This window comes from Nerophis lumbriciformis, linkage group LG16 (assembly GCF_033978685.3).
Source record: "Nerophis lumbriciformis linkage group LG16, RoL_Nlum_v2.1, whole genome shotgun sequence".
Taxonomy (NCBI): Eukaryota; Metazoa; Chordata; class Actinopteri; order Syngnathiformes; family Syngnathidae; genus Nerophis; species Nerophis lumbriciformis.
The window spans coordinates 19,702,499-19,727,098 of NC_084563.2; the positions used below are offsets into that span (position 1 = coordinate 19,702,499).

Consider the following 24,600-nt stretch of genomic DNA (forward strand, 5'->3'; position numbering starts at 1 on the left):
CACAGAAATGTGTTCCTCATGTCCTCATCACCTCACATAAATATGTCCCTCATGTCCTCATCACCTCACATAAATGTCCCTCATATTCTCATCACCTGACAAAATGTGTCCCTCATGTCCTCATCACCTCACAGAAATGTGCCCCTCCTGTCCTCATCATCTCACAGAAATGTGTCCTTCATGTCCTCATCACCTCACATAAATATGTCCCTCATGTCCTCATCATCTCACAGAAATGTGTCCCTCATGTCCTCATCACCTCACATAAATATGTCCCTCATGTCCTCATCACCTCACATAAATGTCCCTCATGTTCTCATCACCTGACAAAATATGTCTCTTATGTCCTCATCACCTCACAGAAATATGTCCCTCATGTCCTCATCCCCTCACAGAAATATGTCTCTCGTGTCCTCATCACCTCATATTAATATCCCTCATGTCCTCATCATCTCACAAAAATATATCCCTCATGTCCTCATCACCTCACAGAAATATGTCCCTCATGTCCTCATCACCTCACATAAATATGTCCCTCATGTCCTCATCACTTCACAGAAATATGTTCCTCATGTCCTCACAAAAATATGTCCCTCATGTCCTCACAAACATATGTCCCTCATGTCCTCATCACCTTACATAAACATGTCCCTAATGTCCTCATCACCTCACAGAAATATGTCCCTGATGAATGTGTGTGTGAATGGGTGAATGTGGAAATACTGTCAAAGCGCTTTGAGTACCTTGTAGGTAGAAAAGCGCTATACAAGTATAACCCATTTATCATTTATTTATCTCCTCATCACCTCACAGAAATATGTCCCTAATGTCCTCACAAAAAAATTCCTTCATGTCCTCATCACCTCACATAAATATGTCCCTCATGTCCTCATCACCTCACAGAAATATGTCCCTCATGTCCGGATCACCTCACAGAAATATGTCCCTCATGTCTTCATCACCTCACATAAGTGTCCCTCATGTCCGGATCACCTCACAGAAATATGTCCCTCATGTCTTCATCACCTCACATAAGTGTCCCTCATGTCCTCATCACCTTACATTAACATGTCCCTCATGTCCTCATCACTTAACAGAAATATGTCCCTCATGTCCTAATCACCTCACATAAACATGTCCCTCATGTCCTCATCACCTCACATAAATATGTCCCTCATGTCCTAATCACCTCACAGAAATATGTCCCTCCTGTCCTCATCATCTCACAGAAATATGTCCCTCATGTCCTCATCACCTTACATAAACATGTCCCTAATGTCCTCATCACCTCACATAAATATGTCCCTCATGTCCTCATCACCTTACATAAACATGTCCCTAATGTCCTCATCACCTCACATAAATATGTCTCTCATCTCCTCATCACCTCACAGAAATATGTCCCTCATGTCCTCATCACCTCACTACTATCTCATACAGTGTCTTTTCTGCACAATGCAAAGTGTGAATACACAGCAGAGTACACAGTATTAGAGTACAGCACAGTGTGTGTGTACATTGTACTACAGTACAGTACCTTCTCATCCTCCCTGCACTTTTGGCATGCAAAACACACTGAGGAGAGCGTGAGTGCAGCAGCAGCACCACTGCAGTCGTCTGAGAGAACTGCAGCGTTACACACACACACACACACACACACACACACACACACACACACACACACACACACACACACACACACACACACACACACACACACACACTTTATTTTGTCTAATGTACACTGCACCTTTTAGTCTAGTCCTTGTACATACAGTACACACAGTATATATATATATATATATACATATATGTATGTGTGGGGAAAAAAAATCACAAGACTATTTCATCTCTACAGGCCTGTTTCATGAGGGGGTACCCTCAATCGTCAGAAAATCTCCTGACGATTGAGGGTACCCCCCTCACGAAACAGGCCTGTAGAGATGAAATAGTCTTGTGATTTTTTTCCCCCACACATACATATATTGCGCTCTACTACGGTATCGAGCACTATTTTTTGGATAACCTTATTAAGACATATATATATACATATATATATATATATATGCACACACACACACACACACACACACACACACACACACACACACACACACACACACACACACACACACACACACACACACACACACACACACACACACACACACACACAGAGTTGTAAATAATGCATGGCAGCATATAGAAGTCCAGTGTGTGTTGATGATGTATGTATTAACCTACAGTGTGCACGTTGCCAGACATTCAAAGCCCACAGAGATATCACTTCCCCTTTGCGTGTTAAAACTCACGTCTTCTCTAAAAGATCGCCTAATTCCACATCAGCTCGCCTCCACGGGGATTTGTGGCTATGTGTGGCTGCTGCGGTTGCTAGGCAACACTGACAAAAAGCCTGCCTCCTCCTCCTCGATGGTGCGTGCAGACCTATGCGCGTGGGAAATGGCTTTCATGTTTTATAGCAAATATGATAACACGCGTGGCTACTTTTAACAGCCATCCACGTTTACACTCCCCATGAATAGAAAGCGGGCGCGTCGTTTTATTGATTGATTTTGTTCTTTCAGCGTGACCTATAAACACTGCATCCTCTTCATACAATACCTCGGTTCTCTTCTGTCCTATTTGTGTGTGATGTTTATTTGGTTTTTATTTTGCATGACTGTAACCAAAAATAAACAATTCTGGATGAAATAACATCTTTAATTGTCCATTAGTGCTAAAATAATTGACCAGCAAAAAGTGTGTTGCATCTTCCTTGCTTCACAAGGCTGTGATGGAGTTAAAGTCTGCCCCCTAGTGGTTCAGAAACCAGGTGGTTTGAATGATTTGACTGACAGAAAAAAATAATTTAAAATTGAAATCGTTAGATAAATTAAATTATTTTCTTTTTTTAACCACATTTTACATTTTATTTCTTTTTTTATGACAAGGAACCCTTCATGAAAGGTGTAGCATAATGTCATGATTGTCTAACTAAAATTAAGAAACTAATTAAATATGAGAAAATTATATTAAAATACATTAAAAATATGCAAAAATTAAATAATTTTTTTTTTTTAATTAATTCAAATATGTTTTACCACACTGGACCACAAGGCTTTTTATTTATTTTTAGGACAAGGAACCATTCGTGAATGATGTAGCATCCTGTCATAGTGTCTAATTAAAATTAAGAAATTAATTAAATGTGAGAACATTTTACTAAAATAATACATAAATATAAACATGCAATTTTTTTTTTTTTTTTTTTTTTTAAAACATTTAATTAATTTAAATGTATTTTACCACATTCGACCGCACAGTTTTTTATTTCATTTTAGGACAAGGAACCATTCGTGTATGGTGTCATATCCTGTCATGCTTGTCTAATTAAAATTAATAAACTAATTAAATATGAGAAAATGTAACTCAAATAATACATAAAAAATATGCAAAAATCTAATTTAAAAATGTTAGATTAATTCAAATATATTTTACCACAAGGCTTTTTATTTCTTTTTAGGACAAGGAACCCTTCGTGAATGGTGTAGCATCCTGGCTTGCTTGTCTAATTAAAATTAAGGAACTAATTTAAATATGAGAAAGTTAAACTAAAATAACACATGAATTAAAATATGCAAACATTTTTATTTGTATTTTTTAAACAATAAATGAATTTAAATATATTTTACCACTGTCGACCGCATAGCTTTTTTCCCCCATTTTTTTTAGGACGGAACCATTCGTGAATGGTGTAGCATCCTGTCACTTGTCTAATTAAAATTAAGAAACTCATTAAATATGAGAACATTTTACTAAAATAATACATAAGAAATATGCAAAAATTAAATGAAAAAATGTTAGATTAATTAAAATATATTTTACCACAGGGCTTTTTATTTATTTTTAGGGCAAGGAACCACTCATGAATGATGTAGCATCCTGTCATGCTTGTCTAATTAAAATTTAAAAACTAATTTAAATATGAGAAAATTAAACTAAAATAATACATGAATTAAAATATGCAAACATTTTTATTTTTTAATATTAAATTAATTTAAATATATTTTACCACTGTCGACCGCACAGCTTTTTTTTTTCTTTTTAGGACAAGGAACCATTCGTGAATGGTGTAGTATCCTGTCATGCTTGTCTAATTAAAATTAAGAAACTAATTGAATATGAGAAAATTAAACTAAAATAATACGTAACCAATATGCAAAAATTAAATGAAAAAATGTTAGATTAATTAAAATATATTTTACCACAAGGCTTTTTATTTATTTTTAGGACAAGGAACCACTCGTGAATGTTGTAGCATCCTGGCATGCTTGTCTAATTCAAATTAAGAAACTAATTAAATAAGAGAAAAATTAAACTAAAATAATAAATAAAAAAAACATGCAAAAAAAAAAAGTTTAAACATTAAATGAATTTAAATATATTTTACCCCTGTCGACCGCACAGCTTTTTTCTTTTTCTTTTTAGGACTAGGAACCATTCGTGAATGGTGTAGCATCCTGTCATGCTTGTCTAATTAAAATTAAGAAACGAATTAAATATGAGAAAAATTAACTAAAATAATACATAAGAAATATGCAAAAATTAAATGAAAAAATATTAGATTAATTCAAATATATTTTACCACAAGACTTTTTATTTATTTTTAGGACAAGGAACCACTCATGAATGATGTAACATCCTGGCATGCTTGTCTAATTAAAATTAAGAAACTAATTAAATATGAGAAAAATTAAATTAAAATAATACATAAATAAAAATATGCAAACTTTTATTTTTTTAATTAACTTTTAAACATTAAATGAATGTAAATATATTTTACCACATTCAACTGCACAGCTTTGTATTTCTTTTTAGGACAAGGAACCATTCGTGAAAGATGCTTGTCTAATTAAAATAAAAAAAACTAATTAAATATGAGGAAATTAATCTAAAATAATACATAAAGAATATGCAAACAATTTATTAAAAAATGTTAGATGAATTCAAATATATTTTTTTATACTGGACCAAAAGAGTTTTTATTTATTTTTAGGACAAGGAACCATTCATGAATGGTGTAGCATTCTGTCATGCTTGACTAATTAAAATTAAGAAACTAATTAAATATGAGAAGATTTAACTAAAACATTACATAAATAAAAATAGATTTTTTTTTTTTTTTTAAACATTAAAGTAATTTAAATATATTTTACCACATTCGACCGCACAGCTTTTTTTTTTCTTTTTAGGACAAGGAACCATTCGTGAATGATGTTGCATCCTGTCATGCTTGTCTAATTAAAATTAAGAAACTGATTAAATATGAGAAAATTAAACAAAAACAGTACATAAATAAAAATATGCAAAAATGTAATAAAAACATTAAATTAATTTAAATGTATTTTACCACATTGGACCACACTGCTTTTTATTTCATTTTAGGACAAAGAACCATTCATGATTAATGTAGCATCCTGTCATGCTTGTCTAATTAAAATTAAAAAAACTAAATATGAGAAAATGTATCTAAAATAATACATAAAAAATATGCAAAATTTTAATTAAAAAAGGTTAGATTAATTCAAATATATTTTACCACACTGCACCGCATGGCTTTTTATTTCTTTTTCAGACAAGGAACCATTCGTGAATGGTGTAGCATCCTGTCATGCTTGTCTAATTAAAATGAAGAAACTAATTAAATATGAAAAAACTAGTTTCTCTAAAGTCGTACTTAATAAAAATGTAATTTGGTTAAAAAATAGTTATTTTAAAGTCGTACTAAAAATGTACGTTGGTTAAAAACTAGTTTTTCTAAAGTCGTACTTAAAAGGAATGTAAGTTGGTTAAAAATAAATTTTCTAACGTCGTACTTAATAAGAATGTAAGTTGGTTAAAAATTTATTTTTCTAAAGTCGTAGTTAATTAGAATTTAAGTTGGTTAAGGACAAGTTTTTCTAAAGTCTTAGTTGAGAATTTAAGTTGGTCAAAAATAGTTATTTTACTGTCGTACTTGAGAATGTAAGTTGGTAAAAAACTAGCTTTTCTAAAGTTGTAATTAATTAGATTCTAAGTTGGTTAAAATTAGTTATTTTAAGGTCATACTTGAGTATGTAAGTTGGTTGAAAACTAGTTGTTCTAAAGTCGTACTTAATAAAAATGTAAGTTGGTTGAAAATACTTAGTTTAAAGTCGTACTGAAGAATGTACTTTGGTTAAAAACTAGTTTTTCTAAAGTCATACTTAAAAGGAATGTAATTTGGTTAAAAACTAGTTTTTCTAAAGTCGTACTTAATTAGAATTTAAGTTGGTTAAGAACAAGTTTTTCTAAAGTCATACTTAAGAATTTAAGTTGGTTAAAAGTAGTTATTTTACTGTCGTACTTGAGAATGTAAGTTGGTTTAAAACTCGTTTTTCTAAAGTTGTACTTAATAAAAATGTAAGTTGGTTAAAAAATAGTAATTTTAAAGTCGTACTGAAGAATGTACTTTGGTTAAAAACTAGTTTTTCTAAAGTCGTACTTAATAAGAATGTAAGTTGGTTAAATATTAGTTTTTCTAAAGTTGTACTTAATTAGAATTAAAGTTTGTTAAGACCAAGTTTTTCTAAAGTCTTAAGAATTTAAGTTGGTTAAAAATAGTTATTTTACTGTCGTACCTCAGAATGTAAGTTGGTTAAAAACTAGTTTTTCTAAAGTCGTACTTAAAAGGAGTGTAAGTTGGTTAAAAAATACTTTTTCTAAAGTCATACTTAATAAGAATGTAAGTTGGTTAAAAATTAGTTTTTCTACAGTCGTACTTAATTAGAATTTAAGTTGGTTAAGAACAAGTTTTTCTAAAGTCGTATTTAAGAATTCAAGTTGGTTAAAAATAGTTATTTGATTGTCGTATTTGAGAATGTAAGTTGGTTAAAAACTAGTTTTTCTAAAGTAGTACTTAATCAGAATTTAAGTTGGTTAAGAACAAGTTTTTCTAAAGTCGTATTTAAAGAATTTAACTTGGTTAAAAATTAGTTTTTTAAAAGTCTTATTTAATTAGAATATAAGTTGGTTAAGAACAAGTTTTTCTGAAGTCGTACTTAAGAATTTAAGTTGGTTAAAAATTAGTTTTTTTAAAAAGTTTTAATTAGAATTTAAGTTGTTAAGAACAAGTTTTTCTAAAGTCATACTTAAGAGTTGTTGGTGGAGGGAACAGTTATAAAGTCATCTAAATAATTTGTGTTAAAAAGGCGGCAGATAAATATAAGAATAGCATTCTTCCATCTGCTCCTTTCTGATCATGGAAATGTATAAGAAACAAAAAACAATGAAAGTGTCAACTGTATATGGCTTGTATATATATTTTCATGAAGGGAATAAAAAGAAATGATGATGATGAAGAGTTTAAGTTGGTTAAATGTTTTTATTTTACTGTTGTACTTGAGAATGTAATTTGGTTAAAAACATGTTTTTCTAAAGTCGTACTTAATAAAAATGTATGTTGGTTAAAAAAAGTTATTTTAAAGTCGTACTTAAGAATGTAAGTCAGTCAAAAAATAGTCTTTCTAAAGTCGTACTGAAGAATGTACGTTGGTTAAAAACTACTTTTTCTAAAGTCGTACTTAAAAGGAATGTAAGTTGGTTAAGAACAAGTTTTTCTAAAATTGTAGTTAATTAGATTTGAAGTTGGTTAAGAACAAGTTTTTCTAAAGTCGTACTTAATAATTTAAGTTGGTTAAAATAGTTATTTTACTGTCGTACTTGAGAATGTAAGTTGGTTAAAAACTAGTTTTTCTAAAGTAGTACTTAATTAGAATTTAAGTTGGTTAAGAACAAGTTTTTCTAAAGTCGTATTTAAGAATTTAAGTTGGTCAAAAATGTGTTTTTTTAAAGTCTTAGTTAATCAGAATTTAAGTTGTTAAGAACAAGTTTTTCTGAAGTCGTACTTAAGAATTTAAGTTGGTTAAAACGTTTTATTTTACTGTTGTACTTGAGAATGTAAGTTGGTTAAAAACATGTTATTTCTTTTTTTTTTATTTTTTTTTATTTTTTTATTTTTTTTTTTTTTTTATGTCCTGTCCAGCTTCTCAGGCAAATCATATAGTTGATGTAGATGCCCATGTCGGCTGTTCAGATTTACTTTACAAAAGAGAAGTGTAGGATACTTCTCTTGTTGCCTTATTTGTATTTGACTTTATTAAATGTATTTATATTATCATTTAGTGCAGCCGGGCCGGAGCAGGAGGGGATAGAAAGAGAAAAAAAAAAGAAGACAGAGGGGGAAATTGTGGGGACAAGAGGGGGATTAGACAGAGAGACAAAAACAACAACAGCAAACAACAACAACAACAACAATAGAGCAACATCAGCAAATATGACATGTACAAATATGATGGTAAAAGTAATAGCAAATAAGCAGTTAGCGAAAAATAAAAAATAATACAGAAATGACAATGAGCATTATTACACTACAAATGGATCAATACAAATACCAATAGAAATAACGCTATTGATAATGAACAATACCAATAATTTACCTTTATTATCAACAATACAGTTGTTTAAATGCAACAATACATATACGTAATGATAACTTGAGATACGAAAGAATGCAGAAAAATGGAGGGGGAGAAAGAGAAGCAACCTACATTAACCTTGTAGATTGTTATAGTCACAATAGGTTAAGCTTTGTCAGTGTGCCATGTGTTACACCCAGTTTACCCTAGGGCAACAACGTTAATATATGTTTGATGAAACGTGATTATGTGCATGAGTGTAAGTATGCATATGTACTTGTATATGTACAGAATGTGTATATGTGTTTGTACAATGAATGTATATGTACAGAATGTGTATATGTGTTTGTACAGTGAATGTATATGTACAGTATGTGTATGTGTATGTTTGTATATTGAATGTGCGTGTGGATGTACGAACATTAGGTAGGTAAATATGTACTGTATTTGTGTATGTATGTGGGAGCGTAGGTACCTATGTACGTATGTGAGCATATGTGAATTTGCATGTACAATACATTCGACTCCCAGAGTGCGTGGGAGCCAGAGCACGGCCCCATCACCCCCGAGAGCCCAACCCACAAACAGGAGGCGTGGTGCCCAGGGAACCAGGGACCACCGCCCCCACGCAGCCAAGCCGGCCAGCGACAGGAACCCCAGAGCCCGACCCACCGTACCGCCCACAAGGGCCAGCAGCAGGCCGCAGACAGACGCACCCGGCAGAGGACAGGGCACGAGAAAAGCAGGGGACAGCCAGACCCCAAGCCAGCGAGAGACCACACCCCACACGGGCAGAAAGGCGAGACGCCCCGCCCGAGGGACCCAGAGACTCCCCGCAACCGGACGGGAAGACCGCCCCCGCCCCACCGGCAACCGGGCCCCCACGAGCCCACCCCCCACCCCCGGAGAGCGCGGCGAGGCCAGCCCCCGGCCACCCCACCCAAACCGGCCGCCGCAGGACCACCCAGGCACAGGGCCACGGGAACCACCCACCCCACCCGCAGGGACCCCAACGATGGAGATGGAACAACCAGCAACCGCCCCGCCGAGCCCCCCCCCTGAGGGAGGGGAAAAATTAAAAAATAATATTAATAAAATATATTTAAAAAAATAAATAAATAAATAAATTAATTAATTAATTAATTAATTAAAAAAAAAAAGAATTAAAAGAAGATCACAGACATGCTGACAAACAAGGTCACTACCCCAGCAACTGGCCGACTCGCAGCACCTCGGAATACCTTGCAGCACCAAGCTACCACAATAGACGCAGGGACTAGGCCCAACAGGCCCCAACCAAGACGGGCACCCGGAAGGGATGGACAGCGGGACCCAGGAGCTCCAGACACGCAGTTCGGATGCAGTAGCCTGAGGCGTCGACCCCCGTCTGACAGGCAGGCCCAGAGCGTACCCCCAGAAATATACATACATACATACACACATACACATACACATACACACATACACGTATACATACCCACACATACACATATATACATATACATACACATATGTACACATACACATATATAAACATACATACATACACACACATATACATACATATACACAGTTCGTCAGCCCCGACAGCCATCACGCGCGCGCGCTGCCACCAGTCACAACATCAGCCACACCCCTGCACCAGACCCAGCAGCCACGGGCGCCCACACCACAAACAAACGGCAGCAGAAACAGCAGCCGCAATAACCCCAGACAGCCAGCACCAGCCAATCAAATCAAAGCGATCAAAGAAAAACTGCGACCAGCAACCACACGCCACCAGGGCCACGGAGACCAGCCGGCGCCAGCCCGCCGGTCAGCCCGAACGCCAACACGCAAACAAGAGACACCAACAACCCCCCCAACCAAAAGGCCCCCCACCCCAACCCAAACCCGCACAAACACACCACCGCCCAAACAACCGGGACACAGCATCCAGACCAGACACGGGGGCTGCGCCGCCACCACACCAAGTCACCGACAGAGACCCCACAGCGCAAGGTCGGGCCACACGGGCACGGACCCCATCCAACAGGAAGTGAGACCCGCGCGACGCCACACACAAATAAATAATAAGATTAAAAAAAAATGAAATAAAATAAAATAAAAAAATAAAATAAAAAATAAAATTTAAAAAAAAAAATAAAAAAAAAATGAGTAATAATAAAAATAAAAATAATAAATACATTAAAAATAAAAAATATATATATAACAATAATAAATGAATAAAAGCCTGGCAGGCCACCAGACCGCAGTCCCCGCCGGCCGACGAGGCAATGAGGGGTGCGCCGAACCCCAAACCCCCCATGCATGTGTACAAGGCCCCCAGAGTGTCTACTGTGTAGTTAAAATTAGGAGGTCAGCCGTTACAGCCGACCTCCAGTCCCTATTGATGTGTGTACTGTAGTGTGAGTGAGATATGTATGCTTGTGGGAACTAATAATGCGATTAAAATTGGGGGACATCAAGGTCATGGTGGGTCCCAACCAAACCAAGCCCCCCAAATCCTAAGTGTCTAATATGCAGCTAAGATTGAGGGATGGACGAGCAGGGGACAAGAAAGGAGGACTGGAGCCCCATTGGAGGCATCCTCAACCCCCCGCCATGCCTCCCCGCAGGACAATCCCCAAAGTCCTATATATGTGTGACTGTGTGCGCTATAAGTAGGAGGAGTAGAGGGCCCGGACATCCCCCCAGTCCACGCGGCCGACAACCAGGAACTACGGCCAGGAGGCCGCCACCCCCCGCCACAGCCCGTGACCCACACCAGACCACTTTAACGTGACGCCACGCGAGCCCCTCCCCCCGCCAAACAAAGCCAGCCCCCGCCCGCCCCAACCCAACCCTGCAGAGCCCATACCGGCAACCAAACGCAGAGAAACCGCACAGCCCCCACGCCCAATGCAAACACCGCATCCCGGCCATCCACACAGCAACGTGCCCATACGAGTCCCGGCCAGGGGAAGGAGCCCCCCAACGGGGGAAGAAGCCAATGCATCCCGTCCGCCTGCCAGCCCCCAAACCAGCCGGCAAGCCAACGCCAGCCATCTCCACAACCCCACAAGCGCACAGACACCAGCCACAGTCCCCCAACCACTCCAACCCAACACAGCGATGCCAACCGCTGGTATCACCGCAGCAACCATCACCACCACCGCCCGTCCGCAGCGCAAACACCCGCGGCCGCCGAAACCAAAACAAAAAAGCGACCGACCCCGTAAACCACAACAACGCACACCCCCGGCTACCACCGAGGCCACCAACCCACCTACCCCAACTCATCCACAGCCAGGCCAATTGAGCCACCGGACATCCACACCCATGCACACACCTACACATTCATATACACATACATACACACATACATATATGCATATACATATACATACACATACACACATTTCCACACGCATGCATATACATATAAACATACACATCCACACATATATACACATTAATACACCCACACACATATACATAAGCCCACATATACACAAACACATACATACACAACACACACAAAAAATAAATAAATAAATAAAAAATTAAAAAAAAAAAAAAAAAAAATAGAAAGAAAATAAAAAAATAAAAAAAATAAAAATAAAATAAAAATAAACCCTTTAAAAAAAACATGTTATTTCTAAAGTCGTACTTAATAAAAATGTATGATGGTTAAAAAAAGTTATTTTAAAGTTGTACTTAAGAATGTAAGTCAGTCAGAAAATAGTTTTTCTAAAGTCGTACTGAAGAATGTACGTTGGTTAAAAACTCCTTTTTCTAAAGTCGTACATAAAAGGAATGTAAGTTGGTTAAGAACAAGTTTTTCTAAAGTCATACTTGAGAATTTAAGTGGGTTAAAAATAGTTATTTTACTGTCGTACTTGAGAATGTAAGTTGGTTAAAAACTAGTTTTTCTAAAGTCGTACTTAAAAGGAATGTAAATTGGTTAAAAAATACTTTTTCTAAAGTCATACTCAATAAGAATGTAAGTTGGTTAAAAATGAGTTTTTCTAAAGTTGTACTTAATTAGAATTTAAGTTGGTTAAGAACAAGTTTTTCAAAAGTCGTACTTAATTAGAATTTAAGTTGGTTAAAAACTAGTTTTTCTAAAGTCGTATTTAAGAATTCAAGTTGGTTAAAAATAGTTATTTTACTGTCGTACTTGAGAATGTAAGTTGGTTAAAAACTACTTTTTCTAAAGTAGTACTTAATTAGAATTTAAGTTGGTTAAGAACAAGTTTTTCTAAAGTCGTATTTAAGAATTTAAGTTGGTTAAAAGTTTTTTTTTTTTTTTAAGTTTTACTTAATTAGAATTTAAGTTGGTTAAAAATTTGTTTTTTTAAAGTCTTACTTATTTAGAATTTAAGTTGGTTAAGAACAAGTTTTTCTAAAGTCGTACTTAAGAATTTAAGTTGGTTAAAAAAATGTATTTTACTGTTGTACTTGTGAATGTAATTTGGTTAAAAACATGTTTTTCTAAAGTCGTACTTAATAAAAATGTATGTTGGTTAAAAAAAAGTTATTTTAATGTCGTACTTAAGAATGTAAGTCAGTCAGAAAATAGTTTTTCTAAGGTCGTACTGAAGAATGTACGTTGGTTAAAAACTCCTTTTTCTAAAGTCGTACATAAAAGGAATGTAAGTTGGTTAAGAACACGTTTTTCTAAAGTCATACTTGAGAATTTAAGTTGGTTAAAAGTAGTTATTTTACTGTCGTACTTGAGAATGTAAGTTGGTTAAAAACTAGTTTTTCTAAAGTAGTACTTAATTAGAATTTAAGTTGGTTAAGAACAAGTTTTTCTAAAGTCGTATTCAAGAATTTATATTGGTTAAAAATTAGTTTTTTAAAAGTCTTAGTTAATTAGAATATAAGTTGGTTAAGAACAAGTTTTTCTGAAGTCGCACTTAAGAATTTAAATTGTTTAAAAAAAATTTTTTTTTAAGTTTTAATTAGAATTTAAGTTGTTAAGAACAAGTTTTTCTAAAGTTGTACTTAAGAATTTAAGTCAGTCAGAAAATAGTTTATCTAAAGTTGTACTGAAGAATGTACGTTGGTTAAAAACTACTTTTTCTAAAGTCGTACTTAAAAGGAATGTAAGTTGGTTAAGAACAAGTTTTCTAAAATTGTAGTTAATTAGAATTGAAGTTGGTTAAGAACAAGTTTTTCTAAATTTGTACTTAAGAATTTAAGTTGGTTAAAATAGTTATTTTACTGTCGTACTTGAGAATGTAAGTTGGTTAAAAACTAGTTTTTCTAAAGTAGTACTTAATTAGAATTTAAGTTGGTTAAGAAAAAGTTTTTCTAAATTTGTACTTAATAAGAATGTATGTTGGTTAAAAAAAAGTTATTTTAAAGTCGTACTTAAGAATGTAAGTTCATTAGAAAATAGTTTTTCTAAAGTCGTAGTTAATAAAAATGTAAGTTGGTTAAAAAATAGTTCTTTTAAAGTGGTACTTAAGAATGTAAGTTGGACACAGGTGCTAAATTATAAAAAGGTCCAAAGATGTTGCCGCCCCACTTTCACTTTCCCCGGTTGTAATTTTAGTCTTTTCCAAAATAGTTTTTGGGTTGGTGGGTCACAAGGGCGGGCAGAGGTCAACTTCCTTGAGGTGGTTTGGGTAAAAAGGTCAAAGGTTAACTGGTGAGCGGGTTTTATTAAAAGCGCGCCATAAAAGTCTTGTGCCCGAGCGTTGGTGAAAACTGCCGAGTCAGCTGCATAATTCATAGCCACGCCGCTATCGCCTTCCAGGTTGCCGTGGCAACAAGACATGCATAATTGACTGGCAGTGCGAGTGTGACTGGAAGGCAGCTCAGGCTCTCGCCCGCTTCCAGATCGGATTAAAAGACGCGGTTAAGTCCATGGCGCACAGAGGAAGGGCCCGCCCGGCCAAACTGTGCCACACCATGTGAGGAGCAGCAGCCGGGCTCTCAGATGGACGGCACCGTGGTGGCGGCACTGGCCAAGCCCCAGAAGCGGGTGAGATTCCGCGTGGCCTCGGGGAGCAGCGGCCGGGTCCTGAAGGAGATCTTCAAGGACGAGGGGCCCTGCGACTCCCTGGACTCGGACTGCGCCAGCAGCTCGGACGCGGAGCGCGCCAGCACGCCGTCCACCAGCGGGGACGGCGGGTACTTGGGGTCCGAGCTGGACGACAGCGAGGGCGAGCCCGACGAGCTGCTGGTGTACGCCGGGGCCACCAAGGACTGGACGTTCACCTCCAAGAGGGTCAACATACTCAGCAAGAACGGGACTGTGAGGGGGGTCAAGCACAAAGTCAGCGCGGGTCAGACGCTCTTTGAGAACCTGCCCAGGAACACAGTAAGTCCTCCACCAGGGAAGTCCACCAGTACCACTTTTACCTTGCATACTTGACTTTCTAGTAGTTTACTATCAACAGCTTATTTCTATGCATTTTGGTGCAGATCTGGATAAAGGTGAGAAGACAGGGTTTGTTTTGGTTTTCCATTTGACATTGTCTCACTTAATATCATACTTAAGCTACTTAAGAATTTAAGTTGGTTAAAATAGTTATTTTACTGTCGTACTTGAGAATGTAAGTTGGTTAAAAACTAGTTTTTCTAAAGTCGTACTTTATAAAAATGTAAGTTGGTTAAAATATAGTCATTTTAAAGTTGTACTTAATAATGTACTTTGGTTAAAAAGTAGTTTTTCTAAAGTCGTAATTAAAAGGAATGTAAGTTGGTTAAAAAAAATACTTGTTCTAAAGTCATACTTAATACAAATGTAAGTTGGTTAAAAATTAGTTTTTCTAAAGATGTACTTAAGAATTTAAGTTAGTTAAAAGTAGTTATTTTGCTGTCGTACTTGAGAATGTAAGTTGGTTAAAAAATAGTTTTTCTAAAGTCGTACTTAATAAAAATGCAAGTTGTTTAAAATAGTCATTTTAAAGTCGTACTTAAGAATGTACTTTTGTTAAAAACTACTTTTTCTAAAGTCGTACTTAAAAGGAATGTAAGTTGGTTAAAAAATACTTGTTCTAAAGTTGTACTTAATAAAAATGTATGTTGGTTAAAAAATAGTTTTTCTAAAGTTGTACTTAAGAATTTAAGTTAGTTAAAAGTAGTTATTTTACTGTCGTACTTGAGAATGTAAGTTGGTTAAAAACTAGTTTTTCTAAAGTCGTACTTAAAAGGAATTTAAGTTGGTTAAAAAAATACTCGTTCTAAAGTCGTACTTAATAAAAATGTAAGTTGGTTAAAAATTAGTTTTTCTAAAGTTGTACTTAAGAATTTAAGTTAGTTAAAAGTAGTTATTTTACTGTTGTACTTAATAAAAAGGTACATTGGTGAATTTTTTCTTTTCTTTCTAAAGTCGTACTTAATTATAATTTCTGTAGGTTAAGAACAAGTTTTTCTAAAATCATACTTAAGAATTTAAGTTGGTTAAAAGTAGTTATTTTACTGTCGTACTTGAGATTGTAAGGTGGTTAAAAACTAGTTTTTCTAAAGTCGTACTTAATAAAAATGTAAGTTGGTTAAAATACAGTCATTTTAAAGTCGTACTTAAGAATGTACTTTTGTTAAAAACTAGTTTTTCTAAAGTCATACTTAAAAGGAATGTAAGTTGGTTAAAAAAATGATTGTTCTAAAGTCGTACTTAATAAAAATGTAAGTTGGTTAAAAAATAGTCATTTTAAAGCGTACTTAAGAATGTACTTTTGTAAAAAACTAGTTTTTCTAAAGTCGTACTTAAAAAGGAATGTAAGTTGGTTAAAAAAATACTTGTTCTAAAGTCGTACTTAATAAAAATGTAAGTTGGTTAAAAATTAGTTTTTCTAAAGTTGTACTTAAGAATTTAAGTTGGTTAAAAGTAGTTATTTTACTGTCACACTTGAGAATGTAAGTTGGTTAAAAACTAGTATCTCTAAAGTCGTACTTAATAAAAATGTAAGTTGGTTAAAAAATAGTAATTTTAAAGTCGTACTTAAGAATGTGCGTTGGTTAAAAAATATTTTTTCTAAAGTCGTACTTAAAAGGAATGTAAGTTGGTTAAAAAAAATACTTGTTTTTAAGTTGTATTTAATAAAAATGTAAGTTGGTTTAAAAAAAAGTTATTTTAAAGTTGTACTTAATTATTTGGTTAAAAATGTGTTTTTCTAAAGTCGTACTTAATTAGAATTTCCGTTGGTTAAGAACAAGTTTTTTTAAAGTCGTACTTAAGAATTTAAGTTGGTTAAAAGTAGTTATTCTACTGTCGTACTTGAGGATGTAAGTTGGTTAAAAACTAGTTTTTCTAAAGTCGTACTTAATAAAAATGTAAGTTGGTTAAAAACTAGTAATTTTAAAGTCGTACTTAAGAATTTACTTTGGTTAAAAACTCGTTTTTTTAAGTTGTACTTAAAAGGAATGTAAGTTGGTTAAAAAATAATTGTTCTAAAGTTGTACTTAATAAAAATGTAAGTTGGTTAAAAAAAAAGTTATTTTAAAGTCGTACTTGGTTAAAAATGTGTTTTTCTAAAGTCGTACTTAATTAGAATTTCCGTTGGTTTAGAACAAGTTTTTCTAAAGTCGTACTTAAGAATTTAAGTTGGTTAAAAGTAGTTATTTTTCTGTCGTACTTGAGGATGTAAGTTGGTTCAAACATTTTTTTTCTAAAGTCGTACTTAAGATGGTTAAAGTAGTTATTTTACTGTCACACTTGAGAATGTAAGTTGGTTAAAAACTAGTTTTTCTAAAGTCGTACTTAAAAGGAATGTAAGTTGGTTTAAAAATACTTGTTCTAAAGTTGTACTTAATAAAAATGTAAGTTGTTTAAAAAAAAGTTATTTTAAAGTCGTACTTAATAAAAATGTACGTTGGTTAAAAATGTGTTTTTCTAAAGTCGTACTTAATTAGAACTTCCGTTGGTTAAGAACACGTTTTTCGAAAGTCGTACTTTAGAATTTAAGTTGGTTAAAAGTAGTTATTTTACTGTCGTACTTGAGAATGTAAGTTGGTTAAAAACTAGTTTTTCTAAAGTCGTACTTAATAAAAATGTAAGTTGGTTAAAAAATAGTCATTTTAAAGTCGTACTTAAGAATTTACTTTGGTTAAAAACTAGTTTTTCTAAAGTTGTACTTAAAAGGAATGTAAGTTGGTTAAAAAATACTTGTTCTAAAGTTGTACTTAATAAAAATGTAAGTTGGTTAAAAAAAAGTTATTTTAAAGTCGTACTAAATAATTTGGTTAAAAACTAGTTTTTCTAAAGTCGTACTTAATAAAAATGTAAGTTGGTTAAAAACTAGTCATTTTAAAGTCGTACTTAATAAAAATGTAAGTTGGTTAAAAACTAGTAATTTTAAAGTCGTACTTAAGAATGTACTTTGGTTAAAAACTAGTTTTTCTAAAGTCGTGCTTAATAAAAATGTAAGTTGGTTAAATAAATAGTCATTTTGAAGTCATACTTAAGAATGTACTTTGGTTAAAAACTAGTTTTTCTAAAGTCGTACTTAAAAAGAATGTAAGTTGGTTTAAAAATACTTGTTCTAAAGTCGTACTTGATAAAAATGTACGTGGTTAAAAATTTATTTTTCTAAAGTCGTACTTAATTAGAATTTCCGTTGGTTAAGAACAAGTTTTTCTAAAGTCGTACTTAAGAATTCAAGTTGGTTAAAAGTAGTTATTTTACTGTCGTACTTGAGAATGTAAGTTGATTAAAAACTAGTATCTCTAAAGTCGTACTTAATAAAAATGCAAGTTGTTTAAAATAGTCATTTTAAAGTCGTACTTAAGAATGTACTTTTGTTAAAAACTACTTTTTCTAAAGTCGTACTTAAAAGGAATGTAAGTTGGTTAAAAAATACTTGTTCTAAAGTTGTACTTAATAAAAATGTATGTTGGTTAAAAAATAGTTTTTCTAAAGTTGTACTTAAGAATTTAAGTTAGTTAAAAGTAGTTATTTTACTGTCGTACTTGAGAATGTAAGTTGGTTAAAAACTAGTTTTTCTAAAGTCGTACTTAAAAGGAATTTAAGTTGGTTAAAAAAATACTCGTTCTAAAGTGGTATTTAATAAAAATGTAAGTTGGTTAAAAATTAGTTTTTCTAAAGTTGTACTTAAGAATTTAAGTTAGTTAAAAGTAGTTATTTTACTGTTGTACTTAATAAAAAGGTACATTGGTGAATTTTTTCTTTTCTTTCTAAAGTCGTACTTAATTATAATTTCTGTAGGTTAAGAACAAGTTTTTCTAAAATCATACTTAAAAATTTAAGTTGGTTAAAAGTAGTTATTTTACTGTCGTACTTAAGAATGTACTTTGGTTAAAAACTAGTTTTTCTAAAGTCGTACTTAAAAAGAATGTAAGTTGGTTTAAAAATACTTGTTCTAAAGTCGTACTTGATAAAAATGTACGTGGTTAAAAATGTATTTTTCTAAAGTCGTACTTAATTAGAATTTCCGTTGGTTAAGAACAAGTTTTTCTAAAGTCGTTCTTAAGAATTCAAGTTGGTTAAAAGTAGTTATTTTACTGTCGTACTTGAGAATGTAAGTTGATTAAAAACTAGTATCTCTAAAGTCGTACTTAATAAAAATGTAAGTTGGTTAAAAAAAGTTATTTTAAAGTCGTAATTAATAAAAATGTACGTTGGTTAAAGATGTGTTTTTCTAAAGTCTTACTTAATTAGAATTTCCGTTGGTTAAGAACAAGTTTTTCTAAAGTCGTACTTAAGAATTTAAGTTAGTTAAAAGTAGTTATTTTACTGTCGTACTTGAGAATGTAAGTTGGTTTAAAACTAGTTTTTCTGAAGTCGCACTTAATATAAATGTAAGTTGGTTAAAAACCAGTCATTTTAAAGTCGTACTTAAGAATGTTCTTTGGTTAAAAACTAGTTTTTCTAAAGTCGTACTTAAAAGAAATGTAAGTTGGTTAAAAATTAGTTTTTCTAAAGTTGTACTTAAGAATTTAAGTTGGTTAAAAGTAGTTATTTTACTGTCGTACTTGAGAATGTAAGTTGGTTAAAAACTAGTTTTTCTAAAGTCGTACTTAATAAAAATGTAAGTTGGTTAAAATACAGTCATTTTAAAGTCGTACTTAAGAATGTACTTTTGTTAAAAACTAGTTTTTCTAAAGTCGTACTTAAAAGGAATGTAAGTTGGTTAAAAAATGATTGTTCTAAAGTCGTACTTAATAAAAATGTAAGTTGGTTAAAAAATAGTCATTTTAAAGCGTACTTAAGAATGTACTTTTGTAAAAAACTAGTTTTTCTAAAGTCGTACTTAAAAAGGAATGTAAGTTGGTTAAAAAAATACTTGTTCTAAAGTCGTACTTAATAAAAATGTAAGTTGGTTAAAAATTAGTTTTTCTAAAGTTGTACTTAAGAATTTAAGTTGGTTAAAAGTAGTTATTTTACTGTCACACTTGAGAATGTAAGTTGGTTAAAAACTAGTATCTCTAAAGTCGTACTTAATAAAAATGTAAGTTGGTTAAAAAATAGTAATTTTAAAGTCGTACTTAAGAATGTGCGTTGGTTAAAAAATATTTTTTCTAAAGTCGTACTTAAAAGGAATGTAAGTTGGTTAAAAAATACTTGTTCTAAAGTTGTACTTAATAAAAATGTAAGTTGGTTAAAAAAAAAGTTATTTTAAAGTCGTACTAAATAATTTGGTTAAAAACTAGTTTTTCTAAAGTCGTACTTAATAAAAATGTAAGTTGGTTAAAAACTAGTCATTTTAAAGTCGTACTTAATAAAAATGTAAGTTGGTTAAAAACTAGTAATTTTAAAGTCGTACTTAAGAATGTACTTTGGTTAAAAACTAGTTTTTCTAAAGTCGTGCTTAATAAAAATGTAAGTTGGTTAAATAAATAGTCATTTTGAAGTCATACTTAAGAATGTACTTTGGTTAAAAACTAGTTTTTCTAAAGTCGTACTTAAAAAGAATGTAAGTTGGTTTAAAAATACTTGTTCTAAAGTCGTACTTGATAAAAATGTACGTGGTTAAAAATGTATTTTTCTAAAGTCGTACTTAATTAGAATTTCCGTTGGTTAAGAACAAGTTTTTCTAAAGTCGTTCTTAAGAATTCAAGTTGGTTAAAAGTAGTTATTTTACTGTCGTACTTGAGAATGTAAGTTGATTAAAAACTAGTATCTCTAAAGTCGTACTTAATAAAAATGTAAGTTGGTTAAAAAAAGTTATTTTAAAGTCGTAATTAATAAAAATGTACGTTGGTTAAAGATGTGTTTTTCTAAAGTCTTACTTAATTAGAATTTCCGTTGGTTAAGAACAAGTTTTTCTAAAGTCGTACTTAAGAATTTAAGTTAGTTAAAAGTAGTTATTTTACTGTCGTACTTGAGGATGTAAGTTGGTTTAAAACTAGTTTTTCTGAAGTCGCACTTAATATAAATGTAAGTTGGTTAAAAACCAGTCATTTTAAAGTCGTACTTAAGAATGTTCTTTGGTTAAAAACTAGTTTTTCTAAAGTCGTACTTAAAAGAAATGTAAGTTGGTTAAAAATTAGTTTTTCTAAAGTTGTACTTAAGAATTTAAGTTGGTTAAAAGTAGTTATTTTACTGTCGTACTTGAGAATGTAAGTTGGTTAAAAACTAGTTTTTCTAAAGTCGTACTTAAAAAGGAATGTAAGTTGGTTAAAAAAATACTTGTTCTAAAGTCGTACTTAATAAAAATGTAAGTTGGTTAAAATACAGTCATTTTAAAGTCGTACTTAAGAATGTACTTTTGTTAAAAACTAGTTTTTCTAAAGTCGTACTTAAAAGGAATGTAAGTTGGTTAAAAAAATGATTGTTCTAAAGTCGTACTTAATAAAAATGTAAGTTGGTTAAAAAATAGTCATTTTAAAGCGTACTTAAGAATGTACTTTTGTAAAAAACTAGTTTTTCTAAAGTCGTACTTAAAAAGGAATGTAAGTTGGTTAAAAAAATACTTGTTCTAAAGTCGTACTTAATAAAAATGTAAGTTGGTTAAAAATTAGTTTTTCTAAAGTTGTACTTAAGAATTTAAGTTGGTTAAAAGTAGTTATTTTACTGTCACACTTGAGAATGTAAGTTGGTTAAAAACTAGTATCTCTAAAGTCGTACTTAATAAAAATGTAAGTTGGTTAAAAAATAGTAATTTTAAAGTCGTACTTAAGAATGTGCGTTGGTTAAAAAATATTTTTTCTAAAGTCGTACTTAAAAGGAATGTAAGTTGGTTAAAAAAAATACTTGTTTTTAAGTTGTATTTAATAAAAATGTAAGTTGGTTAAAAAAAAAGTTATTTTAAAGTTGTACTTAATTATTTGGTTAAAAATGTGTTTTTCTAAAGTTGTACTTAATTAGAATTTCCGTTGGTTAAGAACAAGTTTTTTTAAAGTCGTACTTAAGAATTTAAGTTGGTTAAAAGTAGTTATTTTACTGTCGTACTTGAGGATGTAAGTTGGTTAAAAACTAGTTTTTCTAAAATGGCACTTATTAGCAGACATTGCGTTTTGTTCCGTACTGTTATGCAAAACCAACTGCTCTTACCTTCTGACGTGCATTGGGGATCTCCGTAAATTTGCGCGAGTCCGCCATTGTGGTGCCTGTCGACGCCGTAGTCGATAGGATTCTTTTTCTCTATCTTCTTGTTATTGGACATTCATCCTCCGCTGTTGCCATTTCTAATATAAAGTAGAGTAAAGTCATCTTATTTCTGTCAGTAAACTCGCTATGGAAGCGCTAAAAGTAAACAACACCGACATTTTAAATGCTCCATTGAAAATATAGAACATTACACACGGCGCTCCAAAATATGTCAAAAAGTTTTAGTAGTAAATGTTTTTGTGCCATTTCTTATATAAAGTAGTGTAAAGTTCTTGCTTATATCTGTCAGTAAACTCGCCATGAAAGCGCTAAAACATACCGGTGTAGTGAGTTTACATTATTCACCCAAGGAACTTTAGTTATTATAGAGTTCCGGTCGGACGGTTTTTCACGGGAGACATTTCCGTTGTTGTTGCGCTAGTGAGCCACGGATGAGGAGACGCTGCTCCGTTATTGATTGAAGTAAAGTCTGACTGTCGTCAAACAGTTAGCACCATCTTTTGACACTTCTTCCACACCCGTCCTTGCACGCTACACCGCTACAACAAAGATGACGGGGAGAAGACACTGCCGAAGGTGAGCCACGTAAATAAGACCGCCCACAAAACGGCACATCCGGAAGCGACTGTCAGAAAGCGGCTTGAAGATGATCTGTAAAACATCATCTATGCAACATTTTGACCAAAGAACCACCATTACATGTTATGTAGACCAGTGTTTTTCAACCACACTAGTGTGCCGTGAGATACAGTCTGGTGTGCCGTGGGGGAATATGTAATTTCACCTGTTTGGGTTAAAAATATTTTTTGCAAACCAGTAGTAATAATCTGCCGTTGTTGAGTGTCGGTATTGTTGTGATCACAATATGCGGACGACAGTGTGCAGGTAAAAAGGTGTCTAATGCTTAAATCAAAAATGAACAAAAAGCGAGTGCCGCTAAGAAAAGGCATTGAAGCTTAGGGAAGGCTATGCAGAACCAAACTAAAACTGGACTGGCTACAAAGTCAACAAAAACAGAATGCTGGACGACAGCAAAAACTTACTGTGGAGCAAAGACGGCATCCACAATGTACATCCGAACATGACATGACAATCAACAATGTCCCCACAAAGAAGGATAAAAACAACTGAAATGATTCTTGAATGCTAAAACAAAGTAGATGTGGGAAATATCGCTCAAAGGAAGACATGAAACTGCTAGAGGAAAATACCAAAAAAAGAGAAAAAGCCACCAAAATAGGAGCGCAAGACAAGAACTAAAACACTACACACAGGAAAACAGCAAAAAAGTCAAAATAAATCACGGCGTGATGTGACAGGTGGTGACAGTACACCTACTTTGAGACAAGAGCTATATTGATGCATGCTTGGTTATGCTTTAAAGTCATATCCAACAATTGCGACAACGACTTTTTACTGTCAACTGAGTTTCGTTTTCTAATGATTTCTGCTGGTGGTGTGCCTCCGCATTTTTTCAACGCAAAAAATGTGCCTTGGCTCAAAAAAAGGTTGAAAAACACTGATGTAGACCACAAGGAAGTGTTTCACATTTAAAAAAAAAAAAATCATAACATGACAGCTTTAATGCGCCCTATAATCCGGTGCGCCTTTTGTCTGAAAATAGACCCGTTCATCGGCAGTGCGACCTATGGTCCAAAAAATACGGTAATAATCTTGGCGCATGTCTAGATGTCGGCGCGACACCAGGATTTTGGCAATTTAAAAAAAACAAAAAAACATTTTAGCTACCATGACAACAAAATGCAGAGATCTTAATGACTATTTAGTCGAATGCATGTGGCGACTTTACTAGCGATTTGTAACAACACAAATTTTTAATTGTTTTAATGAAATTTGACATTTGATTACCTTTTTTTTTTTTTGCATCTTTGAGGTAGACCGCGGGTATAGTTTTTATCTACTATAAACACAAAACGTTAAAAATGACATTTGTTGTCATTTCCTGAATGAATAATGCATGACCAAATATGCAGGATAGGTGCCATTCAAGTGTGTGTGTGTGTGTGTGTTATTTTGAGGGTCCTTGTGTGGGAAGTGCAGGATAAAAGCTCCCACTGGAGGACAAGGTCAGCGTGGAATTAAAGATTCATGGTACATTTGGTTAAGTGTGTCAAGAAAAAACTAATCAGGTTAATGAATTCTCAGCCCTTTGCTTTCTAGTTAGCTCGCGCACACACACACACACACACACACACACACACACACACACACACACACACACACACACACACACACACACACACACACACACACACACACACACACACACACACACACACACACACACACACACACACACACACACACACACACAAAGGACAACTTGTTGTTGCTGCTGCGTGAAAGGAAGAATGTGGCTGTAGATTAAGTGAGATTAGTTTTGGTTTTAGCTGCAGGCAGATTTAATATGTGTCAGGTGATCAATCAGCCTCCGTATCGACACACAAGCAACAACAATACTGTAAATAGTGTTCAGGAAACGAGTCCACATCTATAAGGTTCTTGGACATAATGTAAACACGTTGTGTACAAATTGAAAATCATGTCTTTGTTACGTTTTTTGCAGCATTAACT

The 24,600-nt window shown here is 33.4% G+C and overlaps 1 protein-coding gene across 2 annotated transcripts in view; it reads left to right on the forward strand.

Annotated features, from left to right (window-relative positions):
- The first annotated feature begins 14,185 nt into the window (after positions 1-14,185).
- Positions 14,186-24,600, forward strand: part of grxcr1a (glutaredoxin and cysteine rich domain containing 1 a) — a 17,342-nt gene continuing 6,927 nt past the window's right edge. For both annotated transcript variants that reach the window (XM_061976748.1, XM_061976749.1), the window contains exon 1: positions 14,186-14,811. In XM_061976748.1, the coding sequence (XP_061832732.1) occupies positions 14,428-14,811 (384 nt within the window). In that variant the 5' untranslated portion in view covers positions 14,186-14,427. The remainder of the gene's footprint in view (positions 14,812-24,600) is intronic.